Source organism: Cheilinus undulatus, linkage group 22 (genome assembly GCF_018320785.1).
Source record: "Cheilinus undulatus linkage group 22, ASM1832078v1, whole genome shotgun sequence".
Taxonomy (NCBI): domain Eukaryota; kingdom Metazoa; phylum Chordata; class Actinopteri; order Labriformes; family Labridae; genus Cheilinus; species Cheilinus undulatus.
Genome location: NC_054886.1, coordinates 35916551 through 35934094, shown reverse-complemented (window position 1 = coordinate 35934094; position 17544 = coordinate 35916551). Strand labels below are relative to the sequence as shown.

Genomic DNA, 17544 nt, shown 5'->3' with positions numbered 1-17544 from the left:
AAAGTTCCAAAAAAGGTGGCAAAAATGGGTTGAATGTGGCAAAAAGTTCCAAAAAAAGTAGCAAAAATGGGTTAAATGTGGCAAAAAGTTCCAAAAGGGGTAGCCAAAATTGGTTAAATATGGCAAGAAGTTCCAATATAGGTAACAAAAATTTATTAAATGTGGTAAAAAGTTCTAACAAAGGTAGCAAAAATTGATTTAATGTGGTAAAAGTTCTAAAAAAAAGGTGGTAAAAAAGGGGTTAAATGTGGCAAAATGTTCCAAAAAGGTAGCAAAAATGGGTTGAATGTGGCAAAAAGTTCCAAACAAGGTAGCCTAAATGGGCTAAATGTGGTAAAAAGTTCCAAAAAGGTAGCCAAAATTGGTTAAATGTGGCAAAAAGTTCCAGAAAAGGTAGCAAAAATGGGTTATACTTGGCAAAAAGTTCTAACTAAGGTAGCAAAAATTGGTTTAATGTGGTAAAAAGTTCCAAAAAAGGTGGTATAAAGGGGTTAAATGTTGGCGCGCCGGTAGTCGAGTGGTTAAGGTACTTGCCATATACGTAGGTGACCCGGGTTCGAATCCGGGCCGTGGCTCTATTTCCTGCATGTCTCTCCCTGATCTCTTCCCTGTTTCCTACTCTATCCACTGTCCTATCCAATAAAGGCAAAAAGGCCAAAAAATAAAGGGGTTAAATGTGGCAAAAAGTTCCAAAAAAGGTAGCAAAAATGGGTTAAATGTGGTAAAAAAAGTTCCAAAAAAGGTAGCAAAAATGGGTTAAATGTGGTAAAAAAAGTTCCCAAAAAGGTGCAAAAATGGGTCAAATGTGGTATTAAGTGGCAAATAGCAGTCTGAATAACTTTTTCACCATTTCTACCCAATAATAGCTTGCCATGCTTTGCAGCTCTTAATGAGCTAACTGTTAGCCAGGATGCTATTAGTAATGCTACTGATCCAACACACACACACTGATACCATCAAGTCCCACCTGGGGAGGTCCCAGGTCACTGGGGTTTTCAGGGGTCCAGATCTGTGGGCAGGCCTGGTTACAGTACTCACCATGAAGTTGTAGTAATAACAGATGGTACAGATTATCACGGCACACCTAGACCTGCCTTAAGGGTCGCCATTTGAGAACCACTGGTCTAACCAATATTCTCCACCAGCTGCTAATGCTAGCTCACTAGCTTCCAGTGCTAGCTATCCCACCAGCTAAACAGGTCCCTCAGAGCTCCACACGACTGATGACTTTCATGAGGTTTACTTCGTACGTTTACGTTTCTTTCTTGACTGTGGAGCTGTAAAAACACAAACAGTTCCATTAATATAGCACAAAAAATAAAAAAAGCATTTCTGATCATGAATCAATACAGCATTAGCCTGTTAGCTAGGTGGTGCTAGCTTATCAGCGTGTTAGCATTAGCATATCTGTTAGCTAAATGCCGCTTTAATTGACTTCAACGAAACGTAAAAAAACACGGAGGTAAGTCGACATAAAGATTGTAAATATTGTTCATACTTGCAGACATTGCTCTAGCATGCAGGAAGAAAAGAATCTAATCACAACGGTGCAGTCACGGACCATGGAACCGCCCAATAATGCTACTTCCTGTTTGGACAGGAAGTGAAGGTAAAAATACGCGAGAGAAGAAAGTAATGCCTCTGACAACCACAGGATGGCGCCATTATGTTAAAGACAGCGAAAAGGAACATTAACACTACAGTGTGGGGCAGATCTGTGTCTTTTTAGAAGCAGAGACTTCGTACATCAGCCTTAGCTGCTGATTTTAACCTCTGACAGTTCAAGCTGACACAATCAGGGAAAAAAAGTCCTGAAGGTGGGGAACTGGCTCATGGTTTACCAAACATGCTAGAAAATCCTCAAACCAGTCCGGAGCAGCTGTTTGAGTTATGATCAGGTTTATCGATTAAATTTTGATAATGATTGAACTTTCCCTAACCTGAAACCCCAGATCGACTGCTTCAGATATTCATAGCACGGGGATCTTTCACACTCATCTGGAAAGCTCCAAAAGAAAGTGTTTAGGGAGGGCTGGACTATCCAGACTATTCTAGGAAGCTGATTGGAGGAACATTCAGACTGTCACATTCATGACGGGCCAATCAGAGCAGCAAGACAAAATTATGTATGCATGCGCTACTCTGAGCTGGCAGGCTACCTCTGCCATGGATGATCAATGGTGGAGTTTCTCAGTGAATAAAACATCCCAGCTAACAGCTACATCCAGCTAACAGCTACATCCAGCTAACAGCTACATCCCAGCTAACAGCTACATCCAGCTAATAGCTACATCCAGCTAACAGCTACATCCAGCTAATAGCTACATCCCAGCTAACAGCTACATCCAGCTAATAGCTACATCCCAGCTAACAGCTACATCCCAGCTAACAGCTACATCACCGCTAACAGCTACATCACAGATAACAGCTATATCACCAATAACAGCTACATCCCAGCTAACAGCTACATCCAGCTAATAGCTACATCCCAGCTAACACCTACATCACCGCTAACAGCTACATCACAGATAACAGCTATATCACCAATAACAGCTACATCCTAGCTAACAGCTACATCCCCGATAACAGCTACATCCCAGCTAACAGCTACATCCCAGCTAACAGCTACATCACCGATAACAGCTACATCCCAGTTAACAGCTACATCACCGATAACAGCTACATCCTAGCTAACAACTACATCCCAGCTAACAGCTACATCACCGATAACAGCTACATCCTAGCTAACAGCTACATCCCCGATAACAGCTACATCCCAGCTAACAGCTACATCACCGATAACAGCTACATCACCGATAACAGCTACATCCCAGCTAACAGCTACATCCCAGCTAACAGCTACATCCTAGCTAACACCTACATCACAGATAACAGCTACATCACCAATAACAGCTACATCCCAGCTAACAGCTACATCAACGATAACAGCTACATCCTAGCTAACAGCTTCAGCCCAGCTAACAGCTACATCACCGCTAACAGCTACATCCTAGCTAACAGCTTCATCCCAGCTAACAGCTACATCCCAGCTAACAGCTATATCCTAACTAACAGCTACATCCCAGCTAACAACTACATCCCAGCTAACAGCTACACCCCAGCTAACAATTACATCCTAGCTAACAGCTACATCCCAGCTAACAGCTATATCCTAACTAACAGCTACATCCCAGCTAACAACTACATCCCAGCTAACAGCTACACCCCAGCTAACAGCTACATCCCAGCTTACAGCTACATCCCAGCTAACAGCTACATCCCAGCTAACAGCTACATCCCAGCTAACAGCTACATTCCAGCTACCAGCTACATCTCAGCTAACAATTACATCCTAGCTAACAGCTACATCCCAGGTTACAGCTACATTCCAGCTAACAGCTACATCCCAGCTAACAGCTACCGCTGCAGCAGCCACAGGATAGGCCGGCTAACCCCACCGTAATAATCACAATGCAGAAGCAGACCAGGAGGAGAGCAATAACATCTTCTCTTTCACAAAAAGCCTCAAGTATTTTTTTATATGTGGTCAAGTTTTGGTAAAACTGGCGCCTTACTAGAGCTACAATCGCTAATCAACACATTATAACTGGACCCCGCCCATAGCTAACATCTCGTTCTCCTTAACCTGCGATTTTTTCATTCTTCTTCCACACACTGTAATTTTACCTGAATATTTTTTTCTTAGTTCTTAGCAAACGTGTCTGGCACAGTGAATGGAATAATGAAACTAAACAGCACTGACCTCCTGGCTGTGTGAAAGTTCCATGACGCCCAGACCAGAGGAGAGAGAGGGAGACACCTCCTTCATCTTCCACTCCAATATCTCTCACTGTTTATCAGAGGACAGGACAAAACACTGCAGACTTCGGCAGTGCGAATGTTTTTCAATGAGGTGCATAATGTATTTGTAAAAATTGAGTTGCTCCTGATGTGCATAGACAGAATTCGCCTCCAAATTTTTTGCAATTTTGTGCTGTTTATTGGCATCGCCCTTAATGTGTAAAGGCTTTTATTGTAAAAGGAGGAGCTTATTTCAGAAGAACAACAGTTTAAACGATGATGGAAGTTCTGGCTGCCAGAAGAACAAGTCAGACAAGGCAGATCTCACTCGTATGAATCCCCGGATTCGTTATTGCTAAGGACTAGCTGCAGCCCAGTGCTCCTGCCCTCACCCAGCCTGTGCAGTGAGAGACTCCTCAAACACGTGAATGACAGAATAAACACAGAGAATTACATAAACAACGTTTGACGGTGCAGTGAACTCTGTGACAGTCAGCCTTTTAGCTCTGGTTTAGTTTAAACCCATCTCTATGATTTCAACTCTTTATGTGTGTATGAATTAGATAAAGAAAAGTCCCTCACCTCTGTTGTTTCTCAGCCAGCTCTTTCTCAGCTGAACTGAAAGAAGTGGGCGTGGTTAAAGTATTCTTCTGTCAGAATTTCATCCGTTTTTTTTGCTTCATGAAAATACTATCGATAATAGAAATATCAGAGACTATCATTTTACACCGCAGTATTTAAACTGTCAAATACTGCACATTTAGCCAGCTCTACCTCTGCCTGATCTTTGCTTCTGTTGATGATATTGTACCATACATAAATGTCTGATCCATGCTAACATTCAAATAGCCACTGTTTAAACGCTGGTCCTCCCTCTTCCTCTCCAGGTAGCTGTCAGCCAATCGTGGAGCCTCAGTGTCACATGTTGCCTTACAACCAGACATGGCTGTCCTCTTCTGTCGCCGTGGTGAAGAGCTCAGAGGTCGACATGTTGCTAAGGTAACTGAATCTAAACGCACAGAGACTTTCTAAATATGTAATTAGCCAAGTTAAAAACGTATTCACTGAACACTTCGGATAAAGACCCTGATGTGGACGGACAAAGATGTGTGGTATTGTAGGACGCCATGGTTAAAAACAGGAAATCATATTTGTTTATTCAGTGACAAACTGAAGAATCTTGACCTGAGGAAACTCATTTTCAGACCACGGTCATGCAGGAATCAGACAAGGCTCCAAGCTTTTGTTCTTGTATCTTAACTGCTGTTGTAGTGTTTAAATATCTGCAACACTTAAGTCAAAAATCATCCATAAGGTAAAAATGAAGTTTATTGCACTTCACACTAGTGTACCACATTGTTCCATACCTTAAAGTAATTCTATGACATAATATTGTGCTGTTTAGTATTGTATAAGATCTTCACATAAAGCAACCTTTCCAACCATTGTAATAGTATCATTGTTTCATTCCATTCCTCATTGTATTGTTTCGTATCATATAGCACCATGTTATACCATTCCATGTTGTATTGTAGTTTATCATAGCGTATCACATTGGATGCTGTCGTTTGGTGCTGTTTCATAACATTCCATATGATATATAGTATAGTATCATTTATATAATTCCGTTCCATTATTGTATCGTACACCCTAGTATCATTCATAACATTCCATATTGTATAGTCCACTGCTCCAGTGTGCTCTAAGCATCCTGATAGCTGAAGTTTTTAGATGGTTTAATTTCTTGTAGAGACGACTGATGATGTTTTCTTCCCCTGTCCCAGGTTTTTCAGCTACCTCAGCAGGCTCTCGTGCTACAGACACATCATGCTGTTTGGCTGTTCGCTGGCTCTCCCCGAGTGTATCGCAGCTGATGACACACACAGCAGGTGACCAAGAACACCACACACAGTCAGAATAATCTGACATGTTTCTTTGGGGATTTGGTGAGGATGACTCTGGTCTGTGGGGACGATGGAGTCTTTCTGTTACTGTAGGTATAGCAATATAGATGTACAAATCGACCCTCTTCTTCCTGCTCAGTGACCTACAGCTCAGAGGAAGACATGGGCCTGTGCTGTGAGGATACAGAGAGGAGGACATGGGCCTGTGCTGTGAGGATACAGAGAGGAGGACATGGGCCTGTGCTGTGAGGATACAGAGAGGAGGACATGGGCCTGTGCTGTGAGGATACAGAGAGGAGGACATGGGCCTGTGCTGTGAGGATAGACAGGAGGACATGGGCCTGTGCTGTGAGGATAGACAGGAGGACATGGGCCTGTGCTGTGAGGATACAGAGAGGAGGACATGGGCCTGTGCTGTGAGGATAGACAGGAGGACATGGGCCTGTGCTGTGAGGATACAGAGAGGAGGGCATGGGCCTGTGCTGTGAGGATACAGAGAGGAGGGCATGGGCCTGTGCTGTGAGGATAGACAGGAGGACATGGGCCTGTGCTGTGAGGATACAGAGAGGAGGACATGGGCCTGTGCTGTGAGGATAGACAGGAGGACATGGGCCTGTGCTGTGAGGATACAGAGAGGAGGGCATGGGCCTGTGCTGTGAGGATAGACAGGAGGACATGGGCCTGTGCTGTGAGGATACAGAGAGGAGGACATGGGCCTGTGCTGTGAGGATACAGAGAGGAGGACATGGGCCTGTGCTGTGAGGATGCAGAGAGGAGGACATGGGCCTGTGCTGTGAGGATGCAGAGAGGAGGACATGGGCCTGTGCTGTGAGGATACAGAGAGGAGGGCATGGGCCTGTGCTGTGAGGATACAGAGAGGAGGACATGGGCCTGTGCTGTGAGGATGCAGAGAGGAGGACATGGGCCTGTGCTGTGAGGATACAGAGAGGAGGGCATGGGCCTGTGCTGTGAGGATACAGAGAGGAGGACATGGGCCTGTGCTGTGAGGATACAGAGAGGAGGACATGGGCCTGTGCTGTGAGGATGCAGAGAGGAGGACATGGGCCTGTGCTGTGAGGATACAGAGAGGAGGGCATGGGCCTGTGCTGTGAGGATAGACAGGAGGACATGGGCCTGTGCTGTGAGGATAGACAGGAGGACATGGGCCTGTGCTGTGAGGATGCAGAGAGGAGGACATGGGCCTGTGCTGTGAGGATGCAGAGAGGAGGACATGGGCCGTGTAGAGCTGACAGCTGGACCATGGCTGACATCGACTCTTCATGCCCATGCTGTTGTGATCGTGAGCTCACTGGTCAAATGAAGCAGACTTTGGGGTTCAGTGTACTCAGGTCTCTGATGTGAAACCACACTTGTGGTCTCACTTACAGTCGGAACAGCTGAGGTTCATGTGGAGGAGCAGGTTTCATACGTGAGCCTGTCCAAGAATAACACAGAGAGATTAGAGCAAACACACGTGTTCAGTGTCAGAAGCCTCAACTCTCCCTGACCTCTGCCTCTCCGTCTCTGTTTTACTGCTGCTTCTTAAACCACGGGTGTACTGAAGTGTGTTTTTGCTGTTGTGTATGTGCGTCTCTCTCTGCTCAGGCGGGTCGTGCTGCCCTGTGCGTCGTTCTGCGAGGCGGCGAGGGAAGGCTGTGAGCCCGTCCTGCAGATGTTCAACGCCTCCTGGCCAGACTTCCTGCGCTGCTCACAATTCAGCAACCTCACCTCCTCTCCATCATCATCATTGTCGCCCATGGCAACAGCGGGCCCCGCCCCTCCTTCCTGTTACACACCGAGACAGATCAAAGGGAAACCCTGTGAGTGAAAACGTACACAAATACAGATGCTGATGTTTTAAGGCCAGCTCAGACCACACAGACAGTCGTCTCCTCAGTTACAGTGGTGTGAACTGACGATCAGAGCCTGGTGGCAGACCTTTGGTCTGAACTGGGCTTTAGGATCCTGGTTGGTTCTGGGATGTCTCTAATTTTCTTCTCTCCGATTGGTCGATAGCTGTGTGTGGTGGGAAAGATGACTTCCTGTGTGCGACAGGGATTTGTGTCCCTCAGAAACTGGTGTGCAACGGGTACAACGACTGTGACGATTGGAGCGACGAAACCCAGTGTGGTGAGTCAGACACACACACAAAGATGGCTCTGACCTTCGTTCTTCAGCTGACAGCCACCTGATCCCTATTATTGCCTCCAAGCTCCCACAGCCAATCACAGCTCTTCCTCTGAACACAGGGGTGTATTTAAATATTATGTTCTTCTCACAAATCTCTGCTGGCATCACTGCTAATGCACCACACTGCTGCTGGCTAAGCTTCACCTCCTCCACCCCAGCCTCCTTCTTTATAGACTAAAGCCTCACCTCCTCCACCCCAGCCTCCTCCTTTATAGACTAAAGCTTCACCTCCTCCACCCCAGCCTCCTCCTTTATAGACTAAAGCTACCCCTCCTCCACCCCAGCCTCCCCCAGGGCGAATGAATGAAAACTACTTCCTTTTTCATGGCGAATAGAAAAAAAACAAAACCATGGCCAAGCCTTTTCACATATACTTTTGACCCAAATGAAACATTTTATCCTGTTACATCAGAACTCAGATGGACTGTTTTAACCAATCACAGAGAAGAAAACTTTATTAAATGTCCAAAACTTTAAAACTGAGGGAGAAGTTTTAGGAACAGTTGGTGAGAGAGGTCCACTGTTTACACTGAATGAACAGATTTAATCTTCCACCAGGAGGCAGTAGAGAGTCAGAGCGTCTCTTTAGCATGAAGAAAACTTAACTGCATTTGCTGTACCTGTGTGGGCCAACCCTGTTGCTAGGCAGATTTGGGATGAGTTTTTCCAGTGTGTAGACGTGTTATTTATGAGTTAATTGAATTATTACTCAAACACACTATACTATCATCTGTATAAATAGTAAGTGGAGGTTTCGGCCCGTTGCTGTGGTGATGTTGTTGGGGGTGATTTACAGTGAAAGTTTCAGAATGAGTCGTCGTCATGGTGACATAAAGCGACTATGGCAGAGGCACTGGAATGTAAAGAGAGCGAGAGAGTTTTCCCTTTGTTTGTTTACATCGCTCGCCCTCTCCCTGACCTCTCACTCTCTTTATTAGAAGAGGAAGTTTAACGTCGTAAACGTCCGACATAACGGCTGGAGGGAGACTTATTCTGGGATTTAGACATCAGTTTTAAAAATGGAGACAATGAGACTGAGATAATGTTAATATATGAACTTAAAGGAAGACTAAACTCAATACGAGATTGAGAAACATGGCTAGATGATAAAGATTTAAATAGATCTACCTCCTGGTCATCATAGGCCTTTGTAGGGATGAAAACCCCCCCAAAGCATCATGGGATAGCGCATTCACAACAAACAGAACAATTCAAGTACAAACTTGTGAAAATCGCTGGGTAGAAATGAGAAACTTGATGGTTGATGGGGATCAGAAAAGACCCCAAAAAACATGACCATTTTTGACACCTGTAACTTGTTGTTATTGTACTTCAAGCTGTTTTTGCTTCACCTCTTAGATTGTGGCTCTTGCAAAGGTATTTTTCAACAATTTGGCTCTTTGGCTGAGCGGGGTTGAGTAACACTGCTGTGAACAATATCTCCACCATCTTTAGCACAATCTCACACACCTTCAGCCTTTAGACTCAAGAGGCTACTCTGTCAATGACTGCGTTTACATGGACCTGAGTATCCCGGTTATGAGTCATATCCCGGTTTTTATCATATTCGGGATACTGTGTTTACATGTGCACAGAGAAACCCGTTTATTCATATCCCTTTATACATGAGAGAAAGTAGTATCCCGGTTTCTGATCACTGAATCATAGCTGCGCAGATAGTTGATGTTATTTTACAACACCAGAAAGTTAGAAATTTTAGAAAAATTAGATCACTGTTATTTTGGGTTTAAAACAGTTAAATGCCAGCATTACGCAGCAAAAATGGTACCCACCTCTTTCCAACAACGGGAGAAAACAAAACTAATCTCATTTATAGAACGCTTGCTTATAAAGAATCAGAAAAAAGAGACTGAGAGGATGGTACGGAGTGAAAGGGAGATCTCAAATGAATAAGCTTATTATAACTTCATATTTAAAATTTTTATCACTTATTAGGCGATTATTATTATTATTATTATTTTCATCATCATTATTATTATTATTAATAAACATGCCGAAAGTTTGGCAGAGATGCCAAGAAATAGCGAAGCATCTTGCAGTCGACTGACTTCACTAAATAACTTTCCCGGAAACAACTTCAAAATAAAAGTCTGTGAAAATGGGGGCAGCTCAAAGTGGGTCTTAAAAAGGCTACGCTTTTATTTTGAAAAACACACCGTTCCGAAACATCATCGTTTCTAAATGTCAGGACTGGGAGGAGTTGACAGGCTGTGCAGGTCACTTACCGTGTGCCGTCTTTCCATCTTCAGCTCACAGAGCTCTAACTCATGGAGTAAGCGGTCATTCTCAGTAAACTATGCTCACGTTTCATTCATGGCTGAAAATTTAAACTGTCCAGTTCACATTTTATCTAAATATCAGAGTGTTTTGACTGCCGTCAGATCACAGACTGATCCTCTGCAGACACAGCCGCTAAACTGTCACTCTCTCCGGGCAGAGATCAGCTGATCCTCCACCGTCCAGACAAACACAGTATTTACAGTATCTGAAGTTAAATTAGGTTCAGTCAAAGTTGCGCCTGCTCACTTAAGTCTACAGCAGCCAGAAAACGGGATACTGCGTATACATGGCACAATATCCCGTTTTCTTTTGGAGTTCTCTAGGTAGCAAAACCGGATTTCTCAAAAACGGGATACTGTGTTATCCCGGTTTCTGCAGGTGTGTACATGAACAAAGAGAAAACGGGATACTCCAAAAACCTGACAGAAAACAGGATACTCAAGTCCATGTAAACGCAGTCAATAAGGCAGTGTTCAAGTTTTTTGGTTAACTAAATTCTATATTTTGATCAACGATTTCACATTCTTCACAAATCAGGTATTGCACTCTTCAGGTTTTATGCTATTTTCAGCTATTTTTCCACTATTTTCAGATATTTCATGCAACTTTAAGCTATTTTTATGCTTTTTCAGCTGTTTTCAGGCTACTTTCAGCTATTTTTAAGCTTCTTTCAGCCATATAGGCCACTTTCAGTTATTTTTAAGCTATTTTTCAGCTATTTTCAGGCAACTTTCATTGATTTTTAAGCTGTTTTCAGCAATTTTCAGGCAACTTTCATTTATTTTTAAGCTGTTTTCAGCTATTTTCAGGCTACTTTCAGCTATTTTTAAGCATTTTTCAGCTATTTTCAGGTTACTGTCAGCTACCTTTAAGCTATTTTCAGCTATATAGGCCACTTTCAGTTTTTTTTAAGCTATTTTCAGCTATATAGGCCACTTTCAGCTATTTTAAGCTATTTTCAGCAATTTTCAGGCAACTTTAAGCTATTTTTAAACTATTTTCAGCTATATAGGCTACTCTCATCTTTTAAAAGAATTTTTCAGCTATATGGGCCACTTTCAGCTATTTTTAAGCTATTTTCAGATATTTTCAGGCTACTTTCAGCTATTTTCACCCCTTTTAAGCTACTGAATGCCATTTTCAGCTACTTTTATGCTTTTTTTAAAAGCTATTTTGGGGCTATTTTCAGCTTTTTTAAGGTTACTTTTTGCTTATTTTATTCTTTTTTTTTTAGCTATTGAATACCTTTTTCACCTACCTTTTTGCCATTTTATGCCATTTTATGCTATTTTTAGTTATTTTTGTGCTTGTTGGCTATTTTTCGGTAGTTCTTCCACAATTCAGCTCTCAGCATCCCCACACAATTTCAGCTGAAATTGCCATTTTGATCTAATTGATAAGTATGATGCATGAATAACACAAACTGACCTCCAGCTATTCTGCATTACAGTGACTGTTTTCTACAGCAACATCAGGGTCTTTGACAGAGCAGCATACCTGCAGCAGAATCAACCCCATAGACCTGAGTCCTGCACAGATTTGACACCAGTCACGTACAGCCAAACCTAGTGACAGGAAGCTTAACAGCAGTATAGGATGAGTGCAGTATAGGTGATCTCAATGCTAAAGGCTAAAGAAAAAAACATTTTTGTTTATATATGATATTAAATGCTTCTATTGCTGTCTTTGAAAGGCCGGCCCACAAAGTGCCCCTTGTTCAAATAAATAAATAAATAAATAAATGTGATGTTCTTAAATAAACATCTCTCTCTCTCTCTTCAGTGTGCACAGATGGAGAGTTTCGCTGTAACACTGGTCGGTGTCTGTCGCCCTCTCTGGTGTGCGATGGTTATGATGACTGTGGCGACCTGAGCGACGAGTACAACTGTGGTAAGAGAGCATGCTCACAGACACACCAGGGGGCTGTCAGCCAAACAGCCGACTACTCGCTGAGTCACAGCTAGCTACTGTCTTATAGCCTCTGTGCTGATTCATGAGGGTACTTGTAGTAGTAAGTCACTGGTCAAACTCCCCAACAGCCACTGCTGGACCAGGTGGCACCCCACCTCTGATCAAACACGACCACACTGCTCTAGAAGCTGGATGTATGCGCTTTAATGTGCTATTTCATATCAGGAGCTCAAAGTATGAACATCCGACTGGAGGATGAATAATCCTGTGTGGGAAAATGGGAATGTGCTGGGATTCAGGACTGGGTTTGAATCAGAAATCAGTTCTGACTTAGATCATGGCCCTCAGAGTCAGACTAACTGTATTCAAACTGAGCTTCTCTCAGGTTGACCAGGCTGAGCAGCTCTTTAGTCTACATGAACGTAACCTGCTGTGTGTTTCTGTTTCAGTCTGTAATCTGTCTTGGGAACACCGCTGTGGCGACGGTCGCTGCGTGTCTAAAGACTGGCTGTGTGACGGAGACCACGACTGTCTGGACAAGAGCGACGAACAAAACTGCTGTGAGTATCGGGGATCAGGAATAACGACACTTCACCAAAAATCTGTTTCATCTTAAAGCTCTTTAGAGGGATGTAGGGCCGAAGGAAACAGTCCATCGCATCAACCCTCAGTGTTAGGGTTTCTCTCTGAGGAGGCAGACAGTGCTGTAAACTATCTGTGTGGTTTATAATACAGTCAGAGCTCAGTCATGATCGCAGCATCAACCCTCAGTGTTAGGGTTTCTCTCTGAGGAGGCAGACAGTGCTGTAAACGTTCTGTGTGGTTTATAAAACAGTCAGAGTTCAGCCATGATCGCTGCATCACTGATGTCTGTTTTTGAATCTAAAACATGAATATGTTTTGGGTTTTTATTTTCAGCCTGTAAGAGCCAAGGTCTGCTGGAGTGCAGGAACGGTCAATGTATCCCGTCTGCCTTTCGCTGTGACGGCGAGGATGACTGTAAAGACGGCAGCGATGAAGAGCACTGCAGCAGAGAGCAGAGTGCGTGAGCAGCCTCTGATCCTCTCGTCTGATTCCTGCAGAGTTCAGACCTCTGCATGTGGAGTCTGTTTTATTTTCATGCATTTAAACAGAAGTCATGTTTGCATGTTGACTACATTCCTCTCAGGACAGGTTGAATTGTTTTTGTTTTTTTGTTGTCTGTCCATACTTTTCTAGATCTGTCCAGACTTTTCTAGACTTTTCAAGACTTTTCAGACTTTCCAGACTTTTTCAGGTTTTCAAGACTCTTCAAGATTTTTTCAGACTTTTCCAGACTTCATCAGACTTTTCTAGACTTTTTCAGGCTTTTCAGACTTCAGACTTCCAGACTTTTCCAGTCTCTTCAAACCTTTTTAGATTTTCCAGACTTTTTCAGACTTCTGAGACTTTTCCAGACTTTTCAGACTTTTCCAGGGTTTTCCAGAGTTTTCCAGACTTCATCAGACTTTTCAGAGTTTTCTACACTTTTCCAGACTTTTCTAAACTTTTCCAGACATTCCAGACTTTTTCAGACTTTCCAGAATTTTTCAGACTTCTCAAACTTTTCCAGACTTTTCTAGAATTTTTCAGACTTTTCTAGACTTTTCCTGACTTTTCAGACTGTTCCAGACTTTTCTAGACTTTCAGACTTTTCTAGACTTTTTAGACTTTTCAGACTTTTCCAGACTTTAAGACTTTTCTAGACTTTTTTCAGACTTTTCCCAGACTTTTCTAGACTTTTCCTGACTTTCAGACTTTTCAGAGTTTTCTAGACTTTTTTGACTTTTCAAGACTTTTCAGATATTCCAGAATTTTCCAGACTTTTCTAGTTTTTTTCAGACTTTCCAGACTTTTCAGACTTTTCCACAATTTTTTAAGACTTTTACAGACTTTTCAGACTTTTTCAGACTTCATCAGACATTTCCAGACTTTTTTTAGACTTTTGTAGAGTTTCCAGACTCTTTAGACTTTTTCAGACTTCATCAGACTTTTCCAGACTTTTTCAGATCTTTTCAGACTTTTTCCAGACTTTTCTGACTTTTTCAGACTTTTTTAGACCTTTATAGACTTTTCCTACTTCAGACTTTTTCAGATTTTTTCAGACTTTTTCAGACTTTTCCAGACTTTTTAGATTTCTCCAGACTTTTCAGACTTTTAGACTTTCCAGACTTTTCCAGACTTTCCAGACTTTGGTGTTCTTTTCAGGTCAGAGTGCTGTGAGCTGTGGTGGCTCCATCTCTGAATCCTTACAGATGGTTCTGGCCTTTATTCTTTGTGTTTGTTGTCCAGGTCAGGGTGTGTGCATTCCCGGTCAGCCCAGCTGTATCTCCACTTCCTGTCCGTCGGTGTGTAGCGGAGGCAGCAGCACCTGTGACCCCCGAAACAACAACAACAACTGCAGTGAGTCCCTTAAAACCAGCTCGATCCAGTCCAGCAGAGTTATTTAGGTTTTATTAACAAGGCAGCAGCACAGTGAAGCACTGATCACACAGGAGAATGCATCCACATGTTTATCCTGTTATCTCATGTGTCTGTGGTCAGCTCGCTGTGAGCCAATCAGCTTGGAGCTGTGTATGAACCTGCCCTACAACATGACCAGTTACCCAAACTACCTGGGCCACCTGTCCCAGAGAGAGAGCTCCGTGTCCTGGGAGTCGTCGCTGTTCCCCGCCCTGGTCCAGACCGGCTGCTACCAGTACCTCATGTTCTACGCCTGCACCCTGCTCGTCCCCAAGTGTGACCCCGTGACCCTGCAGAGGGTCCCGCCCTGCAGGTTGGTTACATAGTCAGTCAGTTTGTTATTTAGTTGTCCTCATCAGATGAAATGATTCACTAACAGAGGAGATGATCTAACCCCAGTCGTCGATCTCTGTCCCCCGTCTTCCTGCAGGTCGTTGTGTCGTAACGCTAAGGGGAAGTGTGAGTCGGTGCTCGGCATTGTGGGATTGCAGTGGCCTGAAGACTCTGACTGCAGTCAGTTTCCAGAAGAAGGGGGAAACGCCACCTGCCTGCTGCCAGAGGATGGTGTCGATGGTGAGGATGTTTGGTGTTAGTCTAAATCTAAGAACGGTGCTTCAGTCATGTGGCCATGTGGCTCCATAGGTCAGGTGACCTAGGTCTGCCGGGCTGGTGACAGCTAGCACAGAGGGGGCGTGGCTCTGTGATGCAAAGTGTCACCATCCAGCCTCCTCTGGATGTTGAGGGACTATTTGGACCTAACATCACTGAAGGGAGGGTACAGCCCGGTTTAGTGGACCCTTTACCGAGCACTTTCTTTGGGGTTACAGTATCCTGTGTTTATCTCAGATACGAGATCGTATTTCTGCTCCTTTTTGTTGTTTTTTTTTATGCAGCTTTTCTTTTTTTGTTTTGCAACAGAATGCTCCCCCAGTCACTTCAAGTGTCGCTCAGGACGCTGCGTCCTGGCAACCAAACGCTGCGATGGACACCTGGACTGTGATGACCACAGCGATGAGGACAACTGCAGTGAGACTCTTTCAAAATAAAAGTCCTACACCTAAACATTTCATATCCCAAAGATTAGATGAAGTTCTTGTGTCCAATCAGAACCATGTTTATCTGTGTGCCAGGCTGTTCTGAGCGCGCTCTGTGGGAGTGTCCAGGCAGTAAGGTGTGCATTAAAGCCAATATGATCTGTGATGGATTCCCAGACTGCCCCCTGCTGGTGGACGAGGCTAACTGCTGTGAGTCTAACTCTGTGATCAATAGGAGAACCAGACCGCTGATGTATTATCAGTAGAAATTCTTCATTATTGTCTATTTTACTGATCTTAATGTTTGCATCGTTGACTCTGATGAAGTTGTGTGTTTGTTTGTGTTTCCTCAGCTGTCTGCAGAGATAATGAGCTGTCCTGTAACAACCATCAGTGTGTTCACCGCACTCTGTGGTGTGACGGGAAGAAACACTGTTCAGACAGCTCCGACGAGTGGAACTGTGGTACGAACATCACCAAAAAAGACTCTAAATACAGATGTTATTGTTTTAATGCTGATGTAGTTATGGCTGACTAACTGATCAATAATCTCAATGAGCTCTGAAACTCTCAAAGTTAAAACATTTCCAATCCATTATAAACTTTAGTCCCATTAATACAATCTTATTTTTCTGTGTTACAAACTTCTGTCGCAGCATTTAAAGTAGTTCAGTCACAACTTCTTTCCCAAAATAATTTTTTTTACCATTTGCTACGCACTTTTTTCCCGAAGTGAAATCTTTTTTTCTCATCACTGTCAAACTGCTTTCACAAAATAACTATTCTATTTCCCAACGTTACAAACTTCTTTCCTAACATTAAAAAGTTTTCCTGATCATAACATACTTTTCCCCATCATTACAAACTTTCCTGCAATGTTCTAACTTTTTCCCAACATAAATTTTGCCTAACATTACAAATTTTTCCCAACATTACAAACTTTAATCCCAACATTACATTTTACCAAACATTACAAACGTTTCCCCAACATTACAAACTTTAATCCCAACATTACATTTTACCAAACATTACAAACGTTTCCCCAACATTACAAACTTTAATCCCAACATTACATTTTACCAAACATTACAAACGTTTCCCCAACATTACAAACTTTAATCCCAACATTACATTTTACCAAACATTACAAACGTTTCCCCAACATTACAAACTTTAATCCCAACATTACATTTTACCAAACATTACAAACGTTTCCCCAACATTACAAACTTTTATCCCAACATTACATTTTACCAAACATTACAAACGTTTCCCCAACATTACAAACTTTTATCCCAACATTACATTTTACCAAACATTGCAAAATTTTCCCCAACATTACAAACTTTTATCCCATTACATTTTACCAAACATTGCAAAATTTTCCCCAACATTACAAACTTTTATCCCAACATTACATTTTACCAAACATTGAAAAATTTTCCCCAACATTACAAACTTTTATCCCAACATAACATTTTACCAAACATTGAAAAATTTTCCCCGTTACAAACTTTTATCCCAACATTACATTTTACCAAACATTGAAAAATTTTCCCCAACATTACAAACTTTTATCCCAACATTACATTTTGCCAAACATTGCAAAATTTTCCCCGTTACAAACTTTTATCCCAACATTACATTTTGCCAAACATTGCAAAATTTTCCCCGTTACAAACTTTTATCCCAACATTACATTTTGCCAAACATTGCAAAATTTTCCCCGTTACAAACTTTTATCCCAACATTACATTTTACCAAACATTACAAACGTTTCCGCAACATTACAAACTTTAATCCCAACATTACATTTTACCAAACATTACAAACTTTTCCCCAACGTTACAAACTTTTATCCCAACATTACATTTTACCAAACATTGCAAAATTTTCCCCAACATTATTAACTTTTATCCCAA

The 17544-nt window shown here is 42.6% G+C and overlaps 1 protein-coding gene across 2 annotated transcripts in view; it reads left to right on the top strand.

Annotated features, from left to right (window-relative positions):
- Window positions 1–17544, top strand: part of corin (corin, serine peptidase) — a 41647-nt gene that overhangs the window by 15589 nt on the left and 8514 nt on the right. For both annotated transcript variants that reach the window (XM_041780001.1, XM_041780002.1), the window contains 13 exons: window positions 4689–4800; window positions 5586–5690; window positions 7311–7525; window positions 7722–7835; window positions 11979–12086; window positions 12557–12667; window positions 13026–13148; window positions 14418–14528; window positions 14670–14901; window positions 15019–15161; window positions 15507–15614; window positions 15719–15832; window positions 15976–16086. In XM_041780001.1, the coding sequence (XP_041635935.1) occupies window positions 4689–4800; window positions 5586–5690; window positions 7311–7525; window positions 7722–7835; window positions 11979–12086; window positions 12557–12667; window positions 13026–13148; window positions 14418–14528; window positions 14670–14901; window positions 15019–15161; window positions 15507–15614; window positions 15719–15832; window positions 15976–16086 (1707 nt within the window). The remainder of the gene's footprint in view (window positions 1–4688; window positions 4801–5585; window positions 5691–7310; window positions 7526–7721; window positions 7836–11978; window positions 12087–12556; window positions 12668–13025; window positions 13149–14417; window positions 14529–14669; window positions 14902–15018; window positions 15162–15506; window positions 15615–15718; window positions 15833–15975; window positions 16087–17544) is intronic.